The following is a 21,025-nucleotide window of genomic DNA, read 5'->3' as shown; positions in this document are numbered from 1 at the left end:
AAAATCAGACCTATGAGGCGTTATGTAGTTAAACCATTTTTTCCAGTATGAATAAAATTGTTCCAACTTATGATTAACAGATGCTGTTATCTTCTCCATTTTGTAAATGTCCATTGTAATTTCCATCCATACATTTAAAGTTGGCCTCTCTTGTGATAACCATTTCCTGGTAAGGCTCTTTTTACCAGATGAACACGAGTAGTTCTAGTTTAATTGACCAAAAACATGTTATATACGAAATGATCATTAGATGGCGGTGTAATCCACATAGTTTAACATTAAATATCAAAATTCTGCTACCATTCTATATATTCAAATACAAGGAAGCATTTATTTAGGTTTCGTAAATTAGTTCTAACAGGATTTAAACAAGCATGTGTCCAAATCGGTCTTTATTTTACATTGTTAGAAAGCGCGAGTCGGTTTTGCGTCTATTTGTGTATAATGTAAATGCTCCGATTTATTTTTCGAGTTGTAAGCCAGCATCGTGACTGTCTTCAGAAAGAAATTCGAAAGCGCTGTCCCAGCCAACTCTAAACCTGTGCCTGACTCAAAATAGTGAATATGGTCGACATACGTAAACCAGTCTCCCCAAACCTAGCCCGCAAAAGGAACTGCATTGTAGATAGCATATACATTAAAGAATTTTTCCTGACCTCATAAATGCATTACAGAATTCTAACACTGAACTTTCATTTGCATTTTTGTTTTTATTTTTCAATGGTAATTTCGGTAAAGGCAAAGGAGCGTTGATGGTGTTCGTAAAACGGAGGTTAGACGTTACAGAGCACATGAACCAGGAGTGAGCTGTTAAAGAAAGATCTCACCTTACTTGCACAAACATCACTTATAAACACTTTGACTATCAAAAACAAAGGTGCAGGTACGCCTTTTGCAACCTTTAAGCCCCGAAAATGAAAATCGTGTAACTCAGCTGTTCCAGAGGCTGCGTGTGCGTGTCCACCATCGATTAAATTGTCCTTTTGAATGAGTAATAGGTGTTCTACAATTTTAACTTCATTTTATTACCATGTAAACTGTAATATTATCCTGCAAAGAAGCCAGTTGTGAATTATAATTTTATATGCCGATACGTAATCTCTTGAGACTAAAAACTGTCGTGTTATGTCATTCAAAGCAATCGATTCCAATTCAAAACAAAATGTCTTGGCTTTAATGGAAGATCCGACGCCAAAAAAAAAATCAACTCCAGATTCTCCTGTTGTCAATTTATATTTAAAATGTTAACTGACAACCAGCGTGGCGGGGAATTAAGATCTGGTTTCCCGGAAAGGCAGTAATGCCAACGGCCCGCGGTGAAAGCTGCCTTTGTTATTAGACGTCGTGCTGTGGTGTTATTTACCAACAATCGCCTTACAACGACTTCATACTTTTGTATTTTAAGTCATACGTTGCTTCGTGTTTAAGAAACTTTGAGCATGGTGTTAAACGAGTTGAGCGAGTTGGGGTGTTACTGGTGGCTGGTTGCAGTATCCAATGGAACACATCCATCTAGTGCGTAATAGCGCAATTAAGAACTTAACCAAGACTTTGCTGTGTCCCAGCCACAGTCCGCCCGATTCCTGTAGCACACGCAGCTATGTCTACATAGATTACTCCCATCTCCTTCCCCCTCCCCCGCGCGCACACACACACACATACACACACACATACGCACATACAAACACAGAGGCATCGACCTCGGGGCTATGACAGCAATATTCGATCGCAAGGTACCCAGCATCCGGACGGACCAACAGGGTACTTTTCAGCACAGCATGCACCACCCGTCGCAGGAATCGCCGACTCTCCCCGAGTCCACGGCCACCGATACGGGTTACTACAGCTCAGGCGGCTCTCATCACGGCTACTGCTCGCCTTCGTCTTACGGCAAAGTTCTCAACCCCTACCAGTACCAGTACCACGGAGGAAACAGCTCGGCCGCCACTTACCCCGCCAAAGCCTACCACGACTACAGCTACCCCGGCCATTACCACCAGTACGGCGCGTACAGCAGGGCACCGCCAACGTGCAACCAGCCAGGTACGGAGCCATTTTTTTTTCACCGTTTCTTCGCTAATTTCTCTAGCACCTCTTGTTTGTTCAGCAGCCACAGAAACGCTCTCCGCACCCCGGATCCGTCTTCATCGATCCCTGTCTCCAACACCCCTTTTTCTCAGAAGTCTTCACTTGCTCGGCGGGAGCAGTGAGCGATTTGTAAATTCGATTCCCCGTGGAATTTTCACAGGAGAACGCCAGCCGCTGACCTATCGAAAGTCGCGGCAGTTAAAAATATAGAGAGACGATGTGAGCAGTTCATGGCACCAGCATAAATAAATAGTACTTTCCTACGTCCACTCTGGCTTGTTCGTCTTCAGCGAAGTGAAAGTGTCGCTGTTTTTTTAATCAAAAGGAGCAGATCACTTTTGTTTTTTTCCGGCGGTAAATCCATGCAGGGAGACATCAGCTTGTTTTTATATATATATAAAGTAGGACCAGTACAGGAAAACAGAATTGTTACATGTGAATGGGATGTAAATTCTGATATAGTCGTTTAATCGACGGTAAGATAACGACCCGCATTCGTTGTGAATGCCCGGAGTGCCGGGCAAAGCATCTTTTCTGTTTTCCGAAGCATTTTATGCCCCAATCCCCGCCACAGTTTATTCTGACGTTGTGTTGGTGAGCGCGTTTCGTTCAGATTTTACAAAGCTAAAGTGTGGATTTTCGATTTCAGATAAAGAGCTTGCCGAGCCCGAGGTCCGGATGGTCAACGGAAAACCGAAAAAGGTTCGAAAGCCCCGCACCATCTACTCCAGTTTCCAGCTGGCAGCTCTGCAGCGGCGCTTCCAAAAAACCCAATATCTGGCGTTGCCTGAGAGAGCCGAGCTGGCGGCGTCACTGGGGCTCACTCAGACCCAGGTAAGGCCATCGATCCCAGCAGCAAACACGCCAGGGGCTGGGATTCCAGTATTTCGCCCAACGAGTGTGCAATGCCGCTCAGTGCCACATTGGCGACGCACTCCAATAGAATCGGCGGCATTTCTGAGCGGCTTCACCAGTTGGTGAGCGTTGTATCTAGGAGAATGTAGGAATCCTAGATTAAACGAGGGTCTAATCCCGGCAGTGGCAAACATAAATCTGCGGAAGGCATACTCAAAATCTTTAGCTGTTCCGGCATGGCTTCGTTCTCCCTGACTAATGCCGCCGACGTACACATAAATCCGAGTGTTTACATGTATGGGCTACAGTTGACGCGATTCAACTTCTTATTTCAGCAGTGTTCTTATTTCTCTCTCTCTCTCTCTCTCTCTCTCTCTCTCTCTCTCTCTCTCTCTATCTATCTATCTCTCCCCCCCGCCCTCCCTTTCTCTCTATCTATCTCTCCGTCTCCTCTCTCTCTCCTTCTCTCTCTCTCTCCTCTCTCTCTCTCTCTCCCTCCCTCCCTCTCTCTCACTCTCCCTCTCTCTTACTGCGTGCGTTCTAGTGGCGAGGGTGTGATAATTCTGTACTGTACTTCCAGCTCGACCGACGATTAAAAACTTGTTCAAATTAAATATAACTCTTACTTATTAAACTCCTAAACTCACCATAAGTGACTTGGAAATTATATTGTTGATTTTGAAAGGGGTGTTGCATTTTTTTAAAAAAATGTTGAAGTTTCCTCGCGAAGCATTTTCAAAATACCAAAGCTGCTTGTGATATAGAGAAGGATAATAGAAATATCGAGAGGGTGCGGAATACTTTATTTGGGTTATTTTTCAATTTAATTTCTGCCGTTGATCTGCCTCCATCCTTGCATTTTTTAAACTATTATTTATAGTAAAATCGCCGCCACGAATTCGGTTCGAGTGCGCAAAGCTCGCTAGACTAGTTGGACCTTGAATAAAACAACTGCAATTCCGGGAGTACGAGGTGAAGAGCAGATGAAACTAGCGTGACGTACGTCAAAAGAAACAAGCGAGCAATAAAATAGGTGGGGTGGGGAGAGGCAGCTTCTGGTGTTTGCATGCTGCATTAGAAAAAATGGTCATTTTTCTTGCAATAAACTCCCTAAGCAGATATTTGTTTACAATGTAAACTAACTACTAAAGGAATCGATGCGAAAATTTACCAATAGAGTTGAATTTCTCTGGCAGCCTTTCGGCGGTAATATACGCCCGTCGCTTTGCTTGATTTATCGCTGCTTTGTGATCAATTAATTAGTTGATTTAATTTGCTTTAACAGGTTAAAATATGGTTCCAGAACCGAAGATCAAAAATCAAGAAGATCATAAAAAACGGGGAGATCCCTCCAGAGCACAGCCCTAGTTCCAGTGACCCCATGGCCTGCAACTCTCCTCAGTCCCCTGCTGTCTGGGAGAGCCACAGCTCCTCGAGAGTTGCTCACGCTCATCAACCTCCCAGCCACAACCCATCCCCCGCGGGCTACCTGGAAAACACCTCCTCCTGGTATTCAAATCCCAATGCTATTCATTCCCACCTGCAGTCTGCAAGCTCACTACATCATCCACTAGCTTTGGGATCTGGGACAATTTATTAATCTGAAGCACATTCCAAAAAGGATTGATCACGGCCGACAGGCGGTGGAGGTATACAAAGAACTGTGTATTTGTTCAGTGGGAATCCTGAGATGTCAAACTCTGCACCTGAGCAACATTTCTGACACTGTCCACTTGTTGGGTGCATTTCTGTTCTCTACATTTCAAAGAGGAGAACTGGTTACTTTCCCAGCGGACTTCATGGCCAATATGGACACTGTCAAAGGTGCCTTTCACTAGTAGGCTTTGACCCCCCCCCCCCAACATTACTGGAGTTTCAGTAGCATCTATTCTGTACATATGTGTAGATAGTTGGATTAAACTGTATATTCTGTTTAAATAAAATTATTGACTCTTCGGACAACGGCACTGTTGGAAGCTTATTTCATACCAATCATGTGGTCAGGTTATTATGTAATTAACAAATGCTTAAATGTAATTTAACAGTGTTCAGAAATGGTGGCTATGGAGGTACTAAAGGACTAACCAACGTGTTTACTGGGAAACTAAAATGTATCTGTTACGTTTATTTTGCAAATAAACTATTACGTCTCAAGCCATAATATTAATTGAGAAAGTACTCTCCTGGAGTTGCAAAAGGAGATCGCAGCAATCGGAGCAAACAGAGAAAAAGATTTAAATGAATGAATCTAATTCTAAGGAGTGTTTCAATGCTTTCCGTTCCTGTTTTTACAGAAGCATGCGCTCTATCTTTTGGAGATAATTAACCCTTATTTGAAAAGAAACATTTAACTTTTGTTGCTTTATCTTGTCTAATAGTTATGCAATCATGATTAAATTGGGTCCCGATTCAAATTTCTGACCCCGGCGCTGCATTCTCCTACAAAAGAATCAGAGGGAATATAAAAAAAAGAATAAATTATTCCTACGGAAACCCAAACATAAACAAATAGAACACGGGTGTAATTTAAATAAGAAAATTCAATTAAAATACGCCGGCCTCGTCACAGTCTTCATTCCTAAATAACCATGCCGATTTACGTGCCTAAAATTATGTTCAAGATATGTCCGGAGCTTTGAAAGACTATTATTGCATGGCCGAGTATTCAGTCAGATATCCTAGAGATACAGAACCAATGTAGGATGTTGAGTAGTCATGAAGCATATTTTGTACGAGTGTGGCACTTCTTAATTACACTTCGTGTTCGTCAAAAGGCAGACAAATATTTCTATCGCAATTCTCAAATAGCGAAGGGGCAATACCTCAAATACTAAGTAGTTGTTGGGTTATTGTCCTTTATAATAACGATAAAATATGCTTTATCCCACTCAGCAAGTTGATACAGTTGTACCGAACTAGCGCGTTTTGAGATTAATTAATTACATTTCTCTATAACCAATGTCTACAGCAGGTTGATCTTAAACTCCCATAAGATTGAACGAGTGTAACTTTTAAACGATTCGTATAAAAAGGATTACAGCAAGTATGCTTGTTAAGAGATACAATCACCCAAGTTAAGATAGCCAAACTTTCGAATCCAATTCTGGTGTTCTTTGCATCAATCATTTTGAAATGGATTTTGAACTTAACCGAGTAAATGTGGCTTTTATTCTTAGTCCGTGTAATCATCTTTTAAAAAAACCTGACGGTATTAGCTGGTTGTATAATGTGAGTTAATTCCATTTTATGTAACGACCCACCAGCAGATCCAACGATGACATGGGAACGACGATAATTGGCTTAACTCACAAATGCATTGGAACTTTATGTCAGAAGATTGATGGCCAGAGTTTTTATTATGCACCGGGCCGATAAATAACGAAGTCCGATCAGCTGTGTTGCACAAGAGAATATTGGTGCCAAAGTAGAGCGAGCATTATAAAGCTGTAAATACTCTGGCAACACACATAAAGGTTGCTGGTGAACGCAGCAGTCCAGGCAGCATCTCTAGGAAGAGGTGAAGTCGACGTTTCAGGTCGACTGCACCTCTTCCTAGAGATGCTGGCTGGCCTGCTGCGTTCACCAGCAACTTTTATGTGTGTTGCTTGAATTTCCAGCATCTGCAGAATTCCTGTTGTTTGCTGTAAATACTCTGTTGGTTTTGTAATTTGTCCATTTCTGCTCCGTCTTGGCGGAAGCGAGAGGACTGGCTGGTGGTGAGGCGTACTTAGTGAGCCGTTTATAATATTGAGAGACATATAGTGAATCCTCAGTCGACGAAGAGAAGGTATTGAATGAGATGGCATATTAACAGTTCTAACCTTGCCTATGGAGGTGGATGGGAAATATTAGTGTCTACAGTGTGACCTGCACCTATTGTATAAATTAATTTCAAAAGGAAATAGTGTAGTATGAAGCCCACCTGAACATGTATTTATGGGAATTATTTTAATTGGGAGATGTTTTAACACAATCATAAGAATCTAACCGATGTTATATTATCACGAAGAACATCCATTTTCATTAACTGTTCAAGCACATCGACATGTCAGTAAAACTATGTTAAATTGAGGATGTCAAATCAGGTTGTAAACGTGGATATAGACATAGCACAGCATAGTACAGGCCCTTCGGCCCGTGATGTGCCGACTCTTAAACGTCCTCCAAAATCAATTGAACCCCTCCCGCCCACATAGCCCTCCATTTTTCTTTCATCCATGTGCCTATCTAAGAGTCTCTTAAATGTCCCTAAAGTATCCAAATCCACCACCCACCACTCCTGGCAGCGCACCTACGTGTAAGAAACAACTGCCTCTGTCGGAATCTGCTATTCTGCGAGGCGATCAAGGATACATTTGAAAAGCAACCTTCTTGCCTTGAGGCAGTAAAGTATTTTAGGTGGGGCGGGCTCTTGCCGCTGGTATTGGGTTATGTTCGCTTTTCTGGTAGCTAAGCTCTCCCGGAGACTGGCTTGCAGACTTCCCGCAGACTTTCTTTCTCTTTGTGTAGCCCACAATTAGCAGCTTTGAGTGGCAGAGAGGAGCCGAGAGGGCGGCAGTTAAGATCACAGAGAGCCGCATTCTTGTGGGGGCAGACCGGCTCCAGTACAGCGCTGCTCGCGGCCACAGCCTGACTCAACCAACACACGTTTGATTCTTTAGAAAAGTAATCTAAAAATAATACATTTAACCATTTTTCCGGCGCGGATCCTTAAATACATACAGTCCTATGTGCACATACAGGCGCACATGCAAAGAGAAACATACGTATCTGCCTGCGGGCAGCGTGAACACATGTCTATTGGAGATGAGTCCACAGGTACTCAAGTCCGGCACCTGTGCATGCGAGAGAAACGCATGGGAAAATGACCACGATTGCTGCCCTTCGACAAGGACCTACAGGACAGCACAGGCTGCGCAAAATAAACTTACAATATACAAGAATGTTTCTCACTTATTAGCCATTTAAAACTAACAATTTATTCATCTTATATTTTTAATGAGTTGATTTCTCCTGAAAGGAATTACCTTCATCAAAAACAGACTGACTGCTCTTGTTCTTTTTAATTAGAGCGGGTAAGCACGACATGGCTTCAGGGAGCTTTCATTTTCTGTCGATGGATTTTTTTAATGGTAAAGTATCTAGGCAAACAAAATGGAAATATGCGATGAAGAAACAAGAGCGTGCAGACGTTGGCGTCTTTGGTTCGCAGCTTATTAACCCTGACTGTTGCGGCCTTCTACAGTTACTAGGTTTGGGATCGCATTAACTCGTGTTTTACTACTATATTACAGGCGAGGGAAAATGAATAACATACAGTCTGTTGACGTTATTCTATCCCTCCAGCAATCGAAGCATTAAAAGCTGTCAAATCACAACCCATTTTAATTGTTAAACTGCATGTCCAACTACAAGCTTGGCTTGCTGTAATTTGATACGGCATACAACAGCAATGTTTAAAGTCTGTGAATGCGACTGTAAGGTTTAAGTATCTAAGAAATACGGCACTTGGCACATTTTACTGCAGGAAATACAGCCTCGGCTAATTACTCTCATCGTGTATTATGCAACCACAATCAAGTTTACTGTCACTACGTCAAGTTTAGTATCTGAATTGTTTATGGGGAGCGTCCTTTTGTGTGGGTCGTTTTCCAGCATACTCTGCATGGATAGACAGAAATTCGTGGAAATGTTAAAGCTTCACCCACAACCGTTTTCTGAAACCAAACTTCTCCTCAAACCTGCACCCTATAATCATCCGTGCATTTTAACTTAAATAAGAGTTACAGTTGAACGTGTGTTCGCATTTGAAATAAATAGATTTCCCGGCACGCATCCAAATAGATCTTAACAGGGAGTAAATGCATAAAGGACTTGGCATAGGAGTGGTGTGCGTCGGGGCGGGAAGAGGGAGTGGGGATTAATTTATTAAAATCTTCACACAAGATGCGAAGAACAATCGGATTATGAATGGAAGGGAAATGTCTCGTTGGTTTCTTGTTCTCACCGTTTCTGTTTTCATTGGCATTCTGTGCTGATTTCTCCCTTAATCGTGTGTTGATGCTCACAAATGTTTAATTCGCTGGTACTAAAGCGAATATTGGTTTTAGGATACATAACAACGTGAATTATTTAGGTGACAATGTTTCTGAAAATGCTGAGGAATGTATCATAGATGTAGAGATTTTTTTCCTTCGACGGAATCATGGATAAATGTAGTATAATTTTACCAAATCATTGTGGTTACGTATGGGAGATGCATTCTGTCTGGAAGTCAAGTTGGGCGATAAAATTCCAAATTTGCAAAATCTCCAAATTTGGAAAGGTCCTGACACTAGACCAGTTCCCAAATAACAACGTGCTCCCCATGCTCAGTGTTCATCAAACAAAGATTCGATGTTGGAAATTATTTTATTGTAATAAGTAGTGCCCAATCTTTTCTTAAGACACGTGAAGGATGCCGCGCGGGAACATTACCTTTCAAACCCGATCTACCAGGCCAAGGACTTGAGCGGACCGCTACCGAGCCTATGAAAAGACTGCAGGATGTATCGTATGCAATTTAAAATTCACTTTACCAATTGTCTATCGAATCAGGGAACTGGCTGCTTATGTTTCAACGTCTCACATGCGAACAACATCAAGAAAGCGATGCATTTTGTTGCAAATTTGCAAATATTCATTGAAACCTACGTTTGTTTAAAGGGACACTCTGATTAGTGACACTACACTCTAACATGGTAACGCACACGTTCTCTCATGAACCGTGGTTTGCATTTGTCCTTAGCATTCACATTTGTTTCTTTCCACTTTTCGACTGCAATTTCGCCCGCTGAGAACAGGTTCGATTAACGATGTGCGTTTTCCACTCAACAGCCATCTGTTCTGTGCAAATAACGGAGAAAACAGCCGGAGTGGACAGTTGCAGCGCTGTAATAACTCGTAGTAATTATCCCTCAGTCTGGATTAAGATGTTATTATCATAATCTGGACATTTACAATTGCCTATAATTTGCAAAGATGCGCCTCTGCTTGATTACAGTAGTTTTTATAAACCCAGTCATCCCCAAAATACTGACAGTAATAATAGCTAATTTTGCTGGCAATATAAGAAGTAGCGGAGTGTGCAAACAATTTCACACCTGGGTATGCGCCAGTCAATCGGTAGAGCCAACGCTTCTGCCCGGTTATACAGCACAAAGGTTTGACCCGTCGCAAAAACACTTGGTTCACAATGTTCTTTGATGGAAGGTTGGAAGGATATGTACTTGGAACAGGCATGCACCGGCAGGTGTGAAACTCGCTCAGTTTGTATAGTTATGTATAGTTATATATTAAGAAATTTCATGATATCTTCTTGATGAAGGTAGGCGAGTTTATGCCTGAGGACAAGGGAAAGGAAAAGTATTTGCGGTTTTGTGAATAATTCGGGACTTCCTGTTTGACGTTGATCACTTGTGGATGGATATTTCCTCCGGACAATAAGACTAAGAGTGGTCGGATGCTCGGATAGAGTAAGTTGAATGACCTTGCGAGGGATGGACTCAATACACAATGTTTAGTAGATTATATATCTGGCCATGTTCTGTCGTGTTGCGGCATCTTGTATTGAACATATTGCTCCAAGACAACCTGGGGAAGACAATCATCGGGAGAGCAGTCTGTCTGTCTGTCTGCCTGTCTGTCTGCTTGCCTGTTTGCCTGTTTGTCTTGCCTGTTTGTCTGCCATCTATCTACAGTAGCTATCTATCTATCTACCTACCTACGTAGCTATTTACCTATCTACCTACCTACCTATGCTTGTCTAATTGTGCAATACTCATATAATTTTAAAGCAGTGCGAAAATGACACATGCAGCTGACAACAGTACTGAGATATTACAAATCCGGGCAATATAGATGAACAGAGTGTTCTCTAAAGGTCTGACTGGTGATCTTGTTAACTACTCATGATCTCGAAAAAATGTATTAAATATATTTATTTTGTGGTAAAATACAGTTGCTATCATTATCATAGGGAATCTTTTCGACTATGCACATGGCATGAAAGTTCTTCCCTAACGTTTCCAAGTAATACTTAGTTTTTCTTTTGTGAAATAGTGTTGTGCTTTATGGTGTCAGACAACTATCAGGCCGTAGTGACGTTGGTAGGAAAATCTTGCTTCGGAGGAGCCGAAGCAGGAGAATTAAACGTGGCTTTGTGTTTTGATTAACTTTTCCCTAGGCAGTTCACTTCGTTGGCTTAAATTATGTGGCGTGTTCACTTTCAGAGAAAGCTATGTATTTTAGTGCCGTTTTATTCGTGTCTGAGAGGGTTGGAGGGTAGTAGAGAGAGATATAGAGAGAATACATTTCCTATTTTACTCTTCAGCGCTGCATTTATGATCTCAGCCCAGTTCACATGCGGGATGTCAGAAGGTATTTCACATTTGCTTCGCCTGCCGTTTCCATTGCTCCACATCAGGAGTCGGTTCGGGGGTCAAGCGGAAATGCAACTTCAGCCCGGAAAAAAAATGGTAAAATTAACTCGAGATTCTGGTGTGCGTCTTTTTATATATAAACAGACACGGTGGGGGGAATGGGATGTAGATAGTTATGGGCTCGCTCTCTACAGGCCCCCAAACACACACAAAAAAAACAAGCAACTCTTCGGAGGGGGCGGGCGTGATTGGGAACGCACTGAGAATCTGCAACTATACATGATATTAAACTTTATCTCATTAGAGGAGGGCTGGGCCTGTCCTGTTTGTACTTTGTAATTTTTCATTGCAACTTTCAGTTCCAACCAAAATGCTTCCAAGGGAACGAGGAACACTAATGTTGGAAAATGTGTGCGGTTCTCACCGTTCCAGAGAAGTACACTTAACGTTTGGATCCAGAAATTCTCTGCATGTTGTCCTTTCATTCTGAATCGAGCTCACTCACTTTGGGAGTTCAACACTGAGCGGGGCAAATGTGACTTATAGTAATACGCTTCCTTTTTTTAGCTAGAGGAACCGAAGCAGCTACACTAACGAAGGGAGTAAAACGTCCCCCGCACATTTGCTCTTCATTGCCTCGTAAAACAAGCGCTAATTTCCCACTAATGTGGCATTCATATGCCATCGACACGGGCTTGAAATCTTAACTGCAGAGCTCACTTAACGTTTAAAACTTCTAATCGAGAGTCCGAAATACGAGAGGGATATCAACTCACTTTATTTATTTTACTTTGAATGAAGTCTAAAAATTAATTTTAATTTGGAAGCAATTGTAGCCAAACACACAATGAATATTCACAAATGTCATTGGCTGATCTTCCTAATGAAAATATATTGTATAACATTAGTGGTGTTGATTTACATTTAATTTATGACAATCTTCACCTTTTTATAAATACATAGTTAATTTACAATGTAAAGATGGATCTCGGTTGCATATAGATTAGAATATAATCTATAGCGTATTTATTTCTCATTGTATGTTTCATTAGATGAATTATCTCATTTTGACCGCACACCTGTCATATTAAGGTGCTCCAGATTTCCCCTATCTCATTTCTAAAGACACCGTTAAAATATTAGCCTACGGGATAATATTTGATACGAGACAGTGACGAATACAGGGGGCGTTGCATCGCTTAGAAGAACTATATTTATGCAGCGAACACAGCGACAGATAAACAGCACGGATGAGGATTTGATGGCCGTTCATTCCGTCTGTTCAGCAACTTGATCGTGGATTCCAAATGGAAATACCACCAAAAGTCTTGGACGTGAAATTGGAAAGTTATAATCATGCTTGTTCAGTAAACGCACAGGTGTACACTGTATGCATTCCCCCGATGTGTTAGAATGTCAAAGTGAAAAACCAAAATCACACCCATTCAGACTCGATACACTCACCCAATAAACTACGTACATCATAGACTGGAAAATACAATGTCTTGAAATCGCGACTTTAATAGAAAATTTGCCCAGAAATGTATGAAATGTGTTTTGTATTTAACTTGTGCCAGTAGAATTGTGGACTAACCTTACTTATTTTAGTATTTTTTCATCCTACCGATCAATCAAATTCTGTCCGAATAATTCCACAAATTTCATCCACTTCTTAAATAGTTGTGCAATTAAAATATGCGTTAAGATCATTAAAAAGACTGGCATATGGTTTACTTGAATTATACAAATGTACCAATGTGCAGGTTTTCTCGGAATTACATGCAAAATGTTTCTCCAGAACCATTATTTGAAGTTCATTTTCTTTTGCAGACGTCTGCTCCCTTTTTTGCTAGGTCTAAAAGCCTCTTTAACTGGTTTCTGAATAACAGAACGTTCTATTCTTTCTCTTTTGTTTAATTCTTCTTCTTCCTGAATTTAAATAACGATACCTCTTTAGTATTAAAAGTGGAAGAAAATTACATGTAATTACCTTTGACTGTAAAAACGCTGTAATCAGCGGGCTACATCAAAAATTACCCTAATTATAGTCGCTTTTATGATGGTCTAAACCTTTCTCGCGAATAATACGGTAAATTGTAGCAAGTATCAGCTTTAAATTGGACGGGGCTGCAGCTGGAGGTTTTTGTTTAGTATTGATCGTGTTGGATTTTTACATTAGATTTTCTCAGTTCGTGAAAAGCAGTCAATATTGCCAGTGGAGTGGCGAGTCCATTAGATGAGATCAGAACCGTGGCTGATAATAGGACTCTGTAATTTACTTCCTTGGTTGCTCACAAGAACCAAACAACTATATATCAGTAAGTAATAATGGTTCTGTACATACTGTCAGTTATTGTCATTTTGGAATTTTGGACATGTCTTTTCTTTGTCAATTGAGATCAATGGCCAAATTTCAAAGGCTTTCATTTGATGCTTATAGCTCCTTGGTTACATAGCTCTGAACACTGCGTGATCTTTAAAAAAACACACATTTGGTTGTTCTAACACAGTTAAAACATTCACGTGTGAATTGCAGTTTATCCTAAAGACAACTGGAATGTCTACAAAGAGTGCGCGTGGTTTCAGATTGTGTAGCTGTTTGTATTCCCTCAGTGTGGTCTTTGTTGCAGAATAAGTTACAGAGGATGTCATGATACTGCTTTAGAATTTAATAAGTTGGCTTAAAGCAACGAGATTGAAATGTTAATGGCGTTTATAGTTTGTTATGGTATATCTTTTACTGGTATGTGGGTATGATGTTCTGACATTTTCATCCTGCAGTGCCTCTCTGAATGCAATTTGAAACCAAACATCACGTTTTCCCTTTCAAAACGGTACAGGTTTTACTATGCGGGAATTATTGTCAATGGCCTCTGTATCCTTGAAGTGAAATTCTTTATTTGTACTTTTTAATGAAGTTAACCACAAGACACATTGACTTTTTTATGATTTATTACTCAATATGAAAAGAAACATAACCCATATAAACTATGTACAACTAAAATTAAACAATATATACATACAACGTGTATTTTATCTGCTTCCAGTGCGTATTAGCATCACCAACCCACGCTGTTTTAAAATCAGCATAAAATCTTCCATATTGCATTCGTATTTTTGTGATCGTCAGATCTTATGGACTGTCTGGAGACAGTGGCGGACTTTTTGTAATGTCTACAGTCACCGACCATCCCTCCATTTTGCCCAGTGCCAGTCCGATTTAACGTGGCTTTTAGCGACTGTAATCGTTGCTAGATCTTCCATTCAACATGGTGACTGGACATCTGGGCAGTGTCTAACGACGGGTTCCCTTTAACCCCATTGAATTCACTCCATTGAAAGATTTTGGTTTCAGGATGCTACATCATCTGTCTTTGCATGTTGTCTTGGTGGCCCGTGGAGTACCAGGGAGAATAGCCAGCCATATAACTGTTAGAGGCCATATTGACACCTTTGGCCGAAGCTGAGATGTCCCACACTGGCGGGATGGTTGGGGAACGAGGGGAAAGACCAGCCGATCCGGACACAGAATCATTCTCCAGGGGATTTCCGCCCTGTTTCATCAGTTTCTTAAATTTTGAGCGTTTATTCTGGAACCATATTTTTACCTATAATAAATAACGTATGAGTGTTAAGCGGTGTTCAGTATCTTTTTTAAAGAGTTAGCAAATGGTCAACAACTCTGATACTGGCATTTTAATATAATATAATACTTAGTAGAAATATAATCAGAAACGATATTGTGAGAAAGAATGAACAAAGCAAATAACTGCACAAAAGCAGATGGCCGGGTTTTTAAACAAAAAGTTCTGCATATTTCTTCCTTGTGTTTCAGCGCTGCTTTGTCGTTTATGTATCATTGTGAGTGGATTATTGCGCCATGGCAATTAAATGGCAAATGAAACGCTTCCTATTTTTCACCGATAGCCAACAGAAGGATCTACACTATTCTGTGATACGGCAATAATTTATAAATTGAGAAGTAAACATCCTGCAATCTTTTTAATAATCTCTTACATGTATTGTATCCTCAGTGTGTATGCGTTAGCAAATCTACCTCATGTCTCGTAATACTGAAAGTAGCATTCTGATGCTCGGGCAACATTGTATGTAACATATACGTCGACACTTTTTGAGCTTATTGTTTATTTAAACATATTTGAGGCACAGATTGTGCGCATATACAGTATGCACCACGTTCTTTCGAAAGGATAAAGCTCAGTCTGCCTCGTATTTCAATGTTCAACACAAGGAGTGAGATTTTAAAAGGCCGAATAAGAAACGCCTTGTGTTTTCAACTCAAGGGCCGCCTGAATCCGAGATGTGGTTAGCATTATGATCATGATTACCGATTTAAACAATATTTCGTTGTAGGATTATGCTGTAGAAGTAATATATTTAAAAAGGATCTTAAAAAACTGTGGTTCCATTCTAGGAAGGTAAACAATGCGGATTTTTATAAAATTCCAGCAATGTTGCTGAGAATGACTACATGTCTACAGTTCCGACTTGCACCATACAATATTTGCTGTTTCATAATTACAGCTACTTGTGACTATACAGTATATGTCATTGAATACGCAGATTTTAAGCCTTTCCTCTTCATTCTTCTAAAGCTAATCATAAATGCTCTTTTACATCATAACTGCTTCTTATCCCATCTCTTTCCATCTCACTATCCCCATCCCCCATTCTCACACCATCGCCACCGACATTCCCCATAAGAAGCTGAGGTGACGTAGAAATTGTTTCGTGTCTAACAGGCGGCTGAAAACAGACAGGCATAATCAAAAATGCAGTATGAACACGACTGGTAAGCTTTATGTTTAAATACGGAGTGGGCTTAATCATTCATGAATAAAAATCTACATTGCTTTCAAATCTGACGTACCTTAGATTTATTACACTGCGCTTTGGTAAATGTATTGAAACATGGCAGCCATCGGAAAAGTATTTACTTAGATCCGGTGAATTTGATATCATTGGATATCGACCCACTTTTGTGAAATTAGGTTTACTTGAAAATTATTAGAAAGACTGGAATCGTAAAAAATTAATCGGGTTTTTTTTTTTGCAAATTAAAATCAAATTAGCTGATTTGGCAAAACGCTGCGCTCATGTATCTTTAGAATTCCGCTACGCTTAAGTTAGCTACTACATCATTCTAATTTCTTTAGCTTGATCTTTAAACAGGCATTTTTAGAAAACAATTAAAATGAACGAGAAAATTGTTAATTGACACATTTAAACTGAGTGCAACATAAATTTTTAATTGATTCCCAGTAAACAATAATTGGTAAAAGTAAAACCGTGTCTGTAACTACGAGCCAAGAGTCACTCAAGTACTGAATTAACTCAAAATTCGATGCATATTTTAGTCTCCAACTATTATCTATCATATTATTGTCAGCATTCAAAATACCTCCCAACACTCACTGTAAATTAATCAAGTGAGCTCATGTTTAAGAAAATTATATTCCAAAGGTCTATGCCAGAAAAATTATCCAAATATTGTTTATCCGGGGATTCAAACTCTTGTAAGGAATTTTACCAACTTGTCTAGCTCAAACTTATTTCTTAGATGGCATTATCCTAACCAAACATACAGCTCTAAGTAGGTGTTGACACTTCCTTCACCTGCGTTTTTAAAGAAAACTCAATCGAATTCAGATCGGGAAAGAATTGCAATCGGCTCCTGTCAAATCGTGCAGTAACACCCGCTTTCATATTTAATAGTTTATTTTCATCTCTGACTCCTCCTGATGGAACAGGACATCTAATTTTGTATCAAGAATATCTTCTGAACTAAATGATAGATAGTTCTGAAGATAGATCTGGCTTATAGGAACGAGGGAAAAGTAATATGTTAATTTTATGTGTACTGTTATTTAAGTGCACGTGGGCAGCACATGTGGTCCACTCGAGGTGAACAAACTTCTTCCATTGCGGCTATGTATAAAACACCAAATTCATAGGCAACAAATTTCTTGTAGCTCTCCGCTAGTACAGTACAGCCAATTATTCTTTCTGAACAAACATAATGTAAAACGGGAGTTGCACTTCAAAGGGCAAAAATTCTTGGGAACGTCGCTTAAATCAAGTTACATCTAATTGCCTTACCTCAAAAGTATCCCGATAAAACGGTAAAATAAAGTGTTGTGATTTGGTTAATCAGATATTCACTACAGGACGAGAGGCACGTGAGCTCTTAAAGCTGCAGTTACCATTTTGTTCTTTGGAACGATTGTTTTGATGTAAACTGAAACTATGCAGAGAGATAATTATCTGAAACTGAAAAGGCGACGCTTAATGCAACTCGGACAATGTGATAGGAACTGAGTAGGTTAGCGTTTCTGTGCCATTACATGCAACGTACTGGTAAGACACCGCCTGCATCGTTAATGAATACTCATTAATGGGTTCTTTGAAATTGGACCTTCATAGCATCTAAACATAACTTAAAAATTTAAAAAAGGGTTGGAGTAAAATCAGATCCAATGTTTTTTTTTCGTGAGTACTATACCTGCGTCTGCGTGAGTCCCAGTGAAGCGGCCAGTTCGGCTCTCTCGGGCAGGGCTAAATATTGAGTCTGTTGGAAACGGTGATTCAATGCCTGCAGCTGTAGACTTGAATAAATAGTTCGAGGCTTGCGGATCTTTTTTCCTTTCCCATTGAAACGTATCTCACCGTTTTCAATCACGGTTGTCTTTTGTTGCTCTGGAAAACAAGAGTGTGCCGACGTGTTTCACGGCTTATTCACAGCTTATTCCTAAATCTATTTAAATGTGCATTGCTTTGGAGATTTTCTTCGGCCTTAGAAGTACATTTCTTTATTGGCTTTTAAAAACGAGTACAACCCGACTAACGATTCCACCGGGTTAAAGAATCTTTAGTTCCACAACACACACTGTGCCTACAGCCCGCTCCCCTCCGTTCCGGCAAATACAATGAAAATATATTTAACAAGTGGCTTTGAAACAGGCTATTTAACAATAGGATGAATCGATTAACACAGTACCAATTGATTATAAATGCACGTACACTATACTCCCTATTGACAGAGGCAGCCGCAGTATAGATTCTTGATGATGAAAGTGTATATTCCATAAAATTAGCGGTCAGATATCTGAACTGCATCGGCATATTATCCCGAAACAGAAGGGCAGGAAAAGGCATACGGTACGACAAACTAAAATTTCAAATGAGAAACTACCAAAAGAAATTGACGTAATTAAGACTAGCACAGTAGGAAAATATCAATTGTCGAAAAAAGAAAGATGTAAGTTGCTGAAGAAGGAGATCATTTTGTGACTTAATAAGCTTGTCGATTTAATCAAGAAGACAGAAGCCCGAAAGTGGGCAACTCTGGGTCTGGTAGAAGACTCACCTGCCTCGTCTAAACGTGTCTGGCTGCCAGTGTTGTTGCTGTGGTAGGACGGCAGGTAAGGACTGTGATGAGAGTGACTCACGTAGGGATAAGGCAGAGGTCTGTTGTAAGTGTTGACGGCCGGGTACGAGCTGTCGTGCTGGTGTGAGTGTCCTGAGTGCAGACAATGCACCGGGTAGTGACTGTGAGACATGGCTGGAGAACTTTGCTGGGACTGCTGGCCAAACTCCATGAAAGCTGATTTGGAGTCCGGGGCTTCCAAACCGTCAGCCATCGTAGTCATGGTCATTATAAAACTCAACCGAAAAAGAAACTCTTAAAAGCGAAATATCTCTCTTTTTCATGAAGAAGGTAAACCTCCCGAGGAGAAAGTGCGAACGTGTTAACTCCTATTGTTTTTAAGTAGAAGGTTTTTGGACTTCCAAGTTGAGTGGAGGACGGATGGAGTTGAGGCAGTCTTTTGCTAAAGTTAAGGCTCTGCTTTCAGACTTGATGCAGATGCTGTAATGTGCCACAAGTCGAGTGATTTGTCTCCAAAGGGCAGCGGCTTCTGATTGGTCATCTCTCTGCCTCGTCATCCTCCTGCCACTTCCACTCGATTCAGTGGATGCAGGCAACAGTGGGTTAAGCAGACTAACTTAAAGCACAGCCCAAACAACCTTTCGCAACATCGCCAATAATTGCTTTCGCTTTGCAAATATCCAAAGGAATTATAACCCCCAAAACCACACTGTTATTTCCATAGCACTGGGCCACAATGCCGAAAGATTATATTTCTAGTGTCAAAGGATTGAACTTTTATTCTTAAGTAGTCTTATTTTTAATAAAAACCACATTCAAAAACAACTTAAACGTTATCTGTGTAATAATTAGGCAATACATTATGTGTGTGTATATATATATATATTCGCGCGGGACTCTACGATAAATTAATCAATACTTTGCACTTAAAGATTTTTTTTAACGGAAGTAGCGGGAGAACGTAGACAGTTAACTCAGTGGACATAATAGCCCCACTCCTGTCTGACGAGGAAGCCCCAGCGCTCTCAGTTAACTCCTCCGGGTCCACGGGAATCAGAATATTCTCGCCATCTTCAAAGATATGCAAATTATGAACGTGGTTGGCGGTTTGGCAAATCTGAGTAAATACGCGATTTAAAGTATCCAGACGTGCCTTACAAAATTAATTAGGTTTAAATTATGAATGGATTCACTGTGTTATCAATATAATTAAATATGTAACAGTGTTATATTTATTTTTGGATGATGTGTGTAGAGATAATTATGGATCTACTTAGAAATACATAAAACTTATCTTAATTGTTCTAAAATTGCTACAATGAATTTCCCCACATTTGTCTTGTAATGATTATGACCGCATTTCGAATAAAATAGTGGATATAGCATAAATTATCCTCTAATTATATGCTACTGCCGCATCAATTATCCTCTTATCAAAGTGGTTGTCTAACTGCAGCCTTTAGTATCAATGCTCATTTCACTATAAAAAGAACTTTATAACTGTTATTTATCTGGTCTTTTAAATCTCATCTCATGGATGGTACTATCCCTTTCCCCCACATTCAACTGAGAGTAAAGATTCTGAGAAGGCTTGCTCAGTGCAAAAATACGGAAGTCTCTATTTGCAAGTGTACACTGAAAAAGAAACTAATTCAGATGACATACATTTCGAATGGACCTTGCGACAATATCAGGCATCCACCTGACGGAAGAGGTAAGGCTAACTTAAGTATCCTTTAAAATGAAATGCAATCTATCAAAACAATATTGATTAGAAATATCACTGTTAACTGGAAGGTTAAACTCGGCAGCAGCTCTTTCGCTTGTATCTGCAAGAAACCCTTAACATTTTAAATAATGTATTAACAATATTAAAAGATTCCACCATGAATGCAACATTGCAAATATGGAACAATACGCTGTATATGTTTGGCATGTCGAATGGTGGGAATACAAGGTGACTACTATCTGTTAATGCCATGTCGGGTGATCACAACACGTCTGTCTATTCAGAGCCCTAATCGGCTGCTTTTTATGGGTTCAGTGCCGAATTATAACATAAATTTAGCCAACTGTATTTTTTAGCTTCGTTTTCGTATTTACATAAGAATTGGAAATATGATCCACTTTACACCATTAACATGATTCAACATAGATCAGTTTACTTTGAACGACGAGAAATCCTTTTCAACCCATTAGGCTAGCTGTCGATTTTGGATCATTTTCCCGAAGTGAACAAACCTTTGAATTTTGT

The 21,025-nt window shown here is 40.1% G+C and overlaps 2 protein-coding genes across 2 annotated transcripts; one reads left to right on the top strand and one right to left on the bottom strand.

Annotated features, from left to right (window-relative positions):
* The first annotated feature begins 1,680 nt into the window (after positions 1-1,680).
* Positions 1,681-4,795, top strand: dlx5a (distal-less homeobox 5a). The gene is made up of 3 exons (XM_072251992.1): positions 1,681-2,043; positions 2,738-2,922; positions 4,229-4,795. The coding sequence occupies exons 1-3, from the start codon at positions 1,710-1,712 to the stop codon at positions 4,541-4,543; spliced, it is 834 nt and encodes a 277-aa protein (XP_072108093.1). The 5' UTR covers positions 1,681-1,709; the 3' UTR covers positions 4,544-4,795.
* Positions 4,796-14,722: 9,927 nt separating this feature from the next.
* dlx6a (distal-less homeobox 6a) lies at positions 14,723-19,039 on the bottom strand. The gene is made up of 3 exons (XM_072251991.1): positions 18,751-19,039; positions 17,887-18,080; positions 14,723-14,971 (listed from the first exon to the last, which is right to left on the bottom strand). The coding sequence occupies exons 1-3, from the start codon at positions 19,037-19,039 to the stop codon at positions 14,723-14,725; spliced, it is 732 nt and encodes a 243-aa protein (XP_072108092.1).
* Between the last annotated feature and the right edge of the window lie 1,986 nt (positions 19,040-21,025).

This window comes from Mobula birostris, chromosome 3, assembly GCF_030028105.1.
Source record: "Mobula birostris isolate sMobBir1 chromosome 3, sMobBir1.hap1, whole genome shotgun sequence".
In the NCBI taxonomy this organism is placed as follows: domain Eukaryota; kingdom Metazoa; phylum Chordata; class Chondrichthyes; order Myliobatiformes; family Myliobatidae; genus Mobula; species Mobula birostris.
This window is presented reverse-complemented; position numbering and strand designations above follow the sequence as displayed.

Coding starts and splice junctions, on each gene's coding strand:
- dlx5a (XM_072251992.1), top strand. CDS start 1,710: ATGACAGCAATATTCGATCGCAAGGTACCCAGCATCCGGACGGACCAA. Junction 2,044..2,737: donor GCCAACGTGCAACCAGCCAG/GTACGGAGCCAT, acceptor TTTCGATTTCAG/ATAAAGAGCTTGCCGAGCCC. Junction 2,923..4,228: donor TGGGGCTCACTCAGACCCAG/GTAAGGCCATCG, acceptor TTGCTTTAACAG/GTTAAAATATGGTTCCAGAA.
- dlx6a (XM_072251991.1), bottom strand. CDS start 19,039: ATGACCATGACTACGATGGCTGACGGTTTGGAAGCCCCGGACTCCAAA. Junction 18,081..18,750: donor GACACGTTTAGACGAGGCAG/GTGAGTCTTCTA, acceptor CTTGTTTTCCAG/AGCAACAAAAGACAACCGTG. Junction 14,972..17,886: donor TGGGACTCACGCAGACGCAG/GTATAGTACTCA, acceptor TATTTATTATAG/GTAAAAATATGGTTCCAGAA.